Consider the following 8,404-nt stretch of genomic DNA (forward strand, 5'->3'; position numbering starts at 1 on the left):
CTAAAATGCCTTAAACTTTAACATTTATTTATTTGTAAAGTTTCTATTGAAAATTAGGCCTAAAAAGAGGAAAGCCTCTTTTCCCTTGAAATCAATAATGGTTAATAATTTTTATAATAGAAAACCCTACTGCTCATTATTTTCAATCTGACACTTCGCCTTAGGTTGAGTCTATCCATGTCTGATGTAGGGGGTGGTGGGCAAGTTCTAAACATTTCATTCAGCTATCAATTTTCTGGGACAAATAAAGTATTTAATTGTACTTGAAAGAGGATTTAGAAATACTGTTTCATATTAAATGCCCTTCAGGTTAGCAATTTCACAAAATCAAACTCTGTTTTCATACAGACTCTGAAAGAAAAACAATTATGCCCACAAAAATTTCCCATGGTCCCCACCTATACACACATGACAAATAAGCCATTGCAATTTGAAAACATGCTCAAAACACAGGAATACTAAAGAAAGAGAAGGAAATATAAGATGTGATTCAAAAATGAAGCACTTATCATGTACTTATTTATTTATTTTTTGGTGGTACCAGGGATTGAACTCGGGACCTTGCTCTTGTCAGGCAAGCATTTATTCCATGGAGCTATCTCCCCAGCCCTTCATTTTCTAAATTATTTTCAGATTATCTCTTCTGCAGTCTGATACACTTTTTACTGTTAATAGGTTATTCATTTGTAACTTATGAATTTTGTATTAGAAAAGGGAAAGCCTGTTTGTAAGTCTTTCTTAAAAGTATTTTAGAGGCAGCCGAATAGCGCAATGGATTAAAGCGCCTGCGGGCCAGAGGTTCAATCCGCAGCCTGCCATGCGGGCCTCGCCCCCCTGGGTGCACTGAGACAGCAATTGAGACTGGGCGTGGGGGTGCGCACCTGTAATGCCAGCTGTTGGGAGGCTGTAAACAGGTGGATCACTACGCGTCTCATCTAGTAGTGAGACCCTGAACACCCTGTAGACCCTTTCCTAAAATACAGGGGGAAAAAAAAAAAAAGTATTTTCCTTTCCTTTGTTTCATTCAATTTGAACCTATCAAGCTTTCAGTATACGCAATGAAAAGGTTCTGTACATGATTGAGAAAACTCAGTTCAAAGGCGTCCCCGCATAGTAACATTATTTTGTTTCTTGCCTTCAATACGCAGGGTGCGCTCTGCGCTGCCCCACTGATTTTCATCATCCCATCAGCGTGCTATCTGAAAGTGTCTGAAGAACCAAGGACACACTTAGATAAGGTCATGTCCTGTGTCCTGCTGCCCGTCGGAGCTGTCGTGATGGTTTGCGGATTCGTCATGGCGATCACAAATCCTCAGGATTGTACTCATGGGCAGGAAATGTTCTACTGCCTCCCTGACAATTTCTCCCTCACAAACACCTCAGCTTCTTCTCTTCCACTGCCAACACAACATTCCATTGTAAACACCAGTATCTTGCAGTGAGCATCCTGCCTTAAAAATACGCATGTTTCCATAGCCTTGTAAGCCACCCAATAATATTCATATGTTCTCGTCGCTATGTTGTAAAATTTTTACTTTGGCATTTATCAAGACTTGCTTTCTTTGCTCTTTAGCGCAATGAAAAAGTTAAAGGAAAAAAAATGAATGTATTTTATCTTCAAGGCAAATGTTTTGTTCTAATGGCAGTGCCAAACTAATACTCATCGAAGAAGGAAAAGTGAAGCCTTTTGCATCGGCTGCCATCTCTTTTATTTACTGTGCAAGCCAATGGATTGTGGTCCAAAATAAGTGGGTGACTGCAGGTTGGCATTTTCTGTTGCATATCCTTTAAAGTCTAGAATTGGTTGGAAAGGAAAACCTGAAACAGAAAGTAACTATCCTGAGAACAAAGAGAGACTGTCTATGATAATTTCATCAGCATCCCCTTATTTAGGGAAAAGGGGATCCCTGGAGAAATGAGAAAAGGCCTACAGAGGTAAGAAGCATGAAGAATAAATGATGTGTAGAGCAAGCTATGTGAGGAACTCGAAGGGCATGCTATTAGGAAACACACTGTTGCTCTGAGACATGTACCTGAAAGATGAGGTAGGCATCAGTTTGGACCTGCTGAATTGTGAATGAATGCTAGCAGGAATACAGTCAGAAGCTGAATTTTGAGACTGGAAGCTTGCAGCAAGAATGGAGGCTACAGGAGAGGCGTTCTCAGTCTTGCAGGGCCTGTGGTGAGTGAGGCTAGGACTTTTACTGACTGGGTTCTTTGGACACAGATGCTGCAGCTGAGTTTGTCATGCAGGGCATTCATTAGGAATTGTGAGTAATAGGAGAAATGGAACTGCGTGCTAGCCGAGGAAGCTACAGCCAGCCCCTCTGGGAGTCGAGCACACGAGGTCCTCGCAGTCGGCCCTATTCAGAGGACACTGCTCAGTTTTATTTCTACTGCTTCCTTCAGTCACTGAACGTGGGCACCTGGGGAAGGATGAGCCCTTGCGGGTAGGGAGCTCTCTGCAGCTGAGCAAACCATGCAGGAAGTGAGAGCCGGAAGCCAGCTGTCTGCCACTGGCTGGGGCACTGCACGCTTCCTGGTAGAGCTGGGAGGCATGGCTGTGTCCACTGCCGATGCCCTCAACTTGTCAAAAGGATTTCTACATCTTTACAGGGAGATCTCACAACTCTGTATTGATGGCAATCCTTAAAATGTGACAAAGAAAAAAAACATGGTACAATTTGATTAGTTTCCTTTTATCAAGTGTTGTCCCACATTGAATGTGTAACCTTTTATCTGTGTTTCAATCAGGTTGACATTCTTCTGTGGTTCTTTCTGTGGTTCTATATTGATGCAAAATAATGAAAAAATATCACAGGCAGAGTTCATACATATGTAATTTGTTTGCACAACTCACAGGCAAAACCAAATCCCAGAGGCTGTCTATAAAAAAATAGTTAAACAGCAGTATGTAGAAAGTCGTGAGGATTGAGTTAGCGTATCACTCCTAGTACTAAAAATTACCAACAAACCTGGGTGCTACAAGCTTCACAGAATGAGTGGTGATTGCTTCAATAAAATACTGTCCTTCCCATTAAATTAACTACTGCTGGCTGAATAATTTTTACAAGTTATAACTTGTAAACTTGTTTTTTTAATTGTTTAAAAGTCAAAAGTCTGTGCATTTTGTGGCTATTTTTAGATGAGTTCATAGTTAGAGAAAATAATTACAAAAATGCTTTCATTCCAGAGAGACGGAATGTTAAGCATTTTTGCAACAGTTTATCCCCGCATTACCCAAGACTGAGAAACACTGACCCACATAGTCATTAGATAAAGTCATGAGGGATGAGATTTCCAAGAGCATACAAAGAGAAATACGTCAGGGGTAACGTAATTTAGTGCTTATCCATCTATTATTTGTACTTTGGGTATTGTTTCAGACTTCTTAACCTCAAATCTTCAAAGACATGAAAGGTTTCTCATAGGCTGTAGATGCAGCACTGGTATCTAGTAAATATTTGTTTGCTGTTAGTGGTAAAAATAAGACAGCCTTTAACCCAGCTACCAGGTAAATAGATTACCAACATCTTAAAGTTGTGATTGAATAAATCTTCAGATATTTTTCCATAACATTTTTCCATTTATTTTGTCCCAGAACAGAACGGTGACAAAATAAATCATTCTTCACCTCTACTTGTTTTCTATCTAAATTGAACAAGAGGGGGTCAGGAAGATAGCTCAGGAGAATAAGCGCTTACCTGGCAAGTGCAAGGGCCTGAGTTCAATCCCCGGTTCCGCCAAAAAAAAATTTAAAAAATAAATTTAACAAGGGATTTCTAGTAAAATTCATTCCTTGCTTGCTATTTGTTCTTTCTTTTTGAGACAAGATCTTGCTATGTAAACTAGACTGGTCTTGAATTTGATTGTGAAGCCATGCTGGCCTAGAACTCTCGGTGACCTTCCTGCCTCAGCCTCCAGAGTACTGGGATCACAGGCAAGCTTCACCATGCCTGACTAGTCTCTCCTGCTATTTCTTATCCCTAACAAAGAAACATGAAGCTCTGTACCAGTTTTGAAGCTGTCATTATCTTTCAGCTTATGAAGTGCTTCACAGTTTTTCAAAGGTGATTTGGAAAGCAAGCGTCTGTACACTCTGATGAAAACGTCTAGTGATACCTTTCCTTTAAGAATAGAAGTTGGGTGGCACCTCATGTAATTTTGGAACTGGGCTCTTGTTAACTTAGAATCTTTAATTTCAACCATTTCTTGAACCATCTTCAAAAATCAGAAAGGGGACAAGGGATGTAACTCAGTGATAGAACGGTTGCCTAGGATGTGCAGGCCCTGGGTTTCATCCCTAGCCACACACACACACACATACACACACACACACACACACACACACACCAGAAGAAGCAAAAGTCCTTGCCTCTGGACTATTTTTACGTATATAAAGCAGCACTTGCTGTCTTTTGTCTTTCCTAAAAGGAGCCTGGATCTAGGTTATCCAATTAAGAAAACCCTAACGAGTCCCCTGCTAAAGTCATGCTGCACACATTTACATCAGCAAGACCTCCAGATGTAGGTCTCCTTCTGCTTTATCTGCTCCAACCCCACTCAGGAAAGCAGCTCCCTTCCGCTTTTCATGAGGGGTAGCCCCTAATTTGGCCAGGTGTTGTCACCAGTCCGAGAATATTTTTGGCACGGTTCAGCAAGTGGCCATGAGGCAGGCTGCCTACACGAGTTTCATTGGTTGTGGCAGGATAATGATTAGCTACACCAACTGGATACACTCACTTAAGAATTTACTTATTTTCTAAAGTGTACAGAGCTGGGTGGGGTTACGCATATCCAAATGGCAGGCTGAATCAGGACGATGATGAATTCAAGGACAGCCAGGGCTACATCATGCATGCAAGCCCTGCCTACTCTACAGTGCAAGATCCTGCTTCAAAGAAGTAGAAATTTACCAGGATAACGGAACAATTATGCAAAGTGGGCCAGAGTTCACACAAGCTGGAGTGCACATCAGCCTAAGGAGAAGAGCACAGTTTATTCTACAGAGCAGGAGGTTTTCAGCTTCAGTGTGCGCCAGAAGGACTTGCAGGACGTGAAAAAAACACAGATTTCCAGGCCTTCCTCCAAGAATTTCTGGCTGAGTTCTCCAGAGAGGGGCCTGAGAGTCTGCATTTCTGGAAAGTCTCAAGTTCGCTTCTGCCTTGGTTTAGGGTTTACACTCCAATGCATTTGGAGGCTCGACCTAATAAAGCAGTAGAGGAGGACTCCGCTCAGAAGCCAGGGCAGAACACAAACAAGATGCAGGAAGGGAGGGGAGATGAATTAAGAACAAAAGAGGAGATTACAACCTAAAGTCAACACAGCTGTGGTCTGCGGGCTGCAAGCCTGCTTCCCAGCCTGCCGGCTTCCAAGGAGCACTGTTTTGAGTTTTATGGCTTCCTTGTCAGAAAGGAGAAAATGCCTCCGATCCTCAACAGTGCACCAACTGCTATCCAGTCTCGTTACATTCATATGTGAGGAAGTCAGAATGAGACCCATTATTTTGTACTACTGATAGGTGCTAATAGTTATCATACAGTAAACTTTAGAGAGAAAAGAGAAACAACACCAAATGAAACCCAGTAAGCTGAAAGAAAGATTAATAAGTCAATAAAAATCTGAATTTATAAATCAATGAAATAAGCTAGAAGTAAGTCAATGCAACGAAAAGCTACTTCTTTAAGACATGTCAAAACATATCAAATTCTGGGCCGGCCCTGCCCCCAGACTACACTGAGACAGGCATTGAGACTGGGCATGGTGGTGCGCACCTGTAATCCCAGCACTTGGGAGGCTGAAAACAGGAGAATCACTATGAGTCTAATGTACATAGTGAGACCCTGTAGGCCCTCGAGATCCTCCACTAAATACAGGGGAAAAAAATCAAATTCTACATTTTTATGCCAGTTAATAAACTTGTTAAAAATATATTTCAGAGTACCTCAAGTTTTCTGAGGACTGTCTTACTTGTAATAATACATAGAGAACATGAGTAAAAGTGGATTACAAATAATGTTCACAATGTCCTTGATAACATCTTGCATAAAAAGTGTTGTTTGTGTGATACATTTCACTATTCCACTCATGGTTGCTCGTTAATAAAGATTGCCAATATGTTTAACGTTGGTATTTCCACTGCATTACTCATTTATAGCAATGTGTCATGCTCCCTTAACCTAAAAACAAACAAGCAGACAAACACTGGGTTTAGTCTGTTCTTGAATCCAAAGTCTCGTTTGCTTCTGACCTTACCAACCCACAACCAGCCTAATGCCCCACCTCTAGCCTGAGCTTTATGCCTTTCAGTTCTTCCCCTGCAAAACAAATTGTCTGTCACCACAAGAATAACTTTATTAAATCAGTGCTCTGGAAGCATCATTTGCTTGCTCCAAAGCTTTCCAAGAAATGTTTGTGCTTGCAGGATGAAGTACAAACTCTACTGCCTGTCTGCAAACCTTTCATAGTTTAGCCTCAGCACGCCAGTCTGGGCTTATTAGCCATGCTAGGGCTGCAGAGAGAAGCTGCATTTTCAAGCACAACCAAAGCATTTCTTCACACTGAAAATGCTCTGCACACCTTTCACCTTTGCCTCTAAATCGTAGCCATTCTGTCGTGTGAGATGCCCAAAGCTGCCACACAAACTCTCTCTCCAGTCTTCACCTTTCCTCAACAACCTTGCAAATGGGGAACGGATTCTTCCTGAGGTGCTCTGTAATTCTTGGGGTTCTGCCAGCGAAAGAACCGTGTTTGACCGACCAGACTCAAAATTCCTTGAGAACAGAGAATGTACTTTTTTAAAAAATTTTATTTATTTATGTGTGTGTGTGTGTGTGTGTGTGTGTGGCCAGCTCAGCCCACCAGGGGGCAGGGCTGGCTGGCATGTAGTGCTGGGGGTTGAACCGTGGTCCCTGCGCTTTGCTAAGCTTATTCTAAGTAGGTGCTTTAGACCACTGAGCCATCTCACCAGCCCCAGAGAATGTACTTTAAGGCCTCTTTTTGTCCTTCATGGCCCATGACATGGTGCCTCGGAGCATAGTAGATGCTTATGTGTCTGACATGAGAGTCATGCTACAAAACAGACCTTGGCTCAGTGACATCACAAAATATTTTATTGGGTTTCCCAGTTATAATTGCTGCTTAGTAAAGAAGCAAATTAATGTTATGTAGCCACTTACCTAACAATCTGTTTTACATGAATTGCATCTCTTGTTCTGCTTTACTTTCCATGGAAACTTCAAAGAATTATGTGACATGGCCTAACACGGCTGAAGGACGTTTTCACTTGTTTCACGGCTAAATAAACATTACATGTATTTTTCCTTAATCAGAAGCTCTTTAAATCCTAAGGCCATGTCAGGTTTAGTTTTATTTTGCCAGTGTATACTCATACATATATTTGCTCATGTATCAGCTCAATAATTTGGTTAAAAGCTGAACATAAGAGGAGATTAAGGAACAAGGAGGAAACAGTTTAAGAAAAACACCTCAAACAACATCTTAGTTTGCAGTTCAAAATGTGAAATCCTGGAGATTTTATTTCTAAGGCATGGAAATAGCTATGTATTTAACATTTTCAAATACTGTTTTGCCAGAGGATAGGAAAGCTACTTCAAAAAATAAAAAATAAAAAGGAAAAGAAATTCAGTGCAGGCTCCTTAGAGTCAACTCCCATCATATGCATTGTCCTTTGCTTTGTTAGGTTCTGGGAGGGAAAATAGTGAATACCTTCTGAGAAAAAAAGATAAATTGTGCTATTCCAGAACAGAAGCCTTTGGGCAATTTCTGGCTTTTCTTACAAGATTTTTACATGTTTCTAAAGCCTTCAAGAGGGTATCTGAGCTTTTAATTCAGTGAAACTTTTTGATGTATATATATGTGACATGCGTAACAATCTTTACTGCTGTCTATGTCATTAACTGTACAATAGTTATGAACATAATACATTTTTGTTTTATATTAAAAAACAATAAAAAAGATTCATTTTTAAAAAAGAGTATCTGAGCTACATTTTTAATTACTGTTCTCTGTGAAGGATGCAGAGAGATTGGGAGTTCATGTTCCTTGGGTTTTTTAGGCTGTATCTCACGTTTCAAAAAGTTTAAAGTTAAAAAGAAAAAAAAGAAAGAAAGATAAAATAGACAAGGGGAGGAAAGCAATTTTAAACACTGAGAAAAATAGAATGTAGAAACTGGCAGGGCTTTGCAGAAGGAGTTGTACAGGTGTAGAAGACTTTTTACATTATTGAGGACCAAAGCCAAGGGGTCATGCATGCTAGACATAAGCTTTACTATTTATCTACTACATCTGCAGCCTGTTTTTTTGATTTTTGTTTGTTTGGCTGGTTCTTTTGCTTTTGGAATAGTTTCACTATGCTGTCCAACTGACCTCAAAGTTGTATCCC

At 40.6% G+C, this 8,404-nt stretch overlaps 1 protein-coding gene across 1 annotated transcript in view; it reads left to right on the plus strand.

Moving 5' to 3' along the window:
• Window positions 1-1,442, plus strand: part of Slc38a11 (solute carrier family 38 member 11) — a 53,959-nt gene extending 52,517 nt beyond the window's left edge. Inside the window, exon 12 of the mRNA XM_004629972.2 lies at window positions 1,149-1,442. Within this exon, the coding sequence (XP_004630029.2) occupies window positions 1,149-1,442 (294 nt within the window). The remainder of the gene's footprint in view (window positions 1-1,148) is intronic.
• Window positions 1,443-8,404: the final 6,962 nt, after the last annotated feature.

The sequence above is a fragment of the Octodon degus genome, unplaced genomic scaffold, assembly GCF_000260255.1.
Source record: "Octodon degus isolate 3935 unplaced genomic scaffold, OctDeg1.0 scaffold00032, whole genome shotgun sequence".
Taxonomy (NCBI): Eukaryota; Metazoa; Chordata; class Mammalia; order Rodentia; family Octodontidae; genus Octodon; species Octodon degus.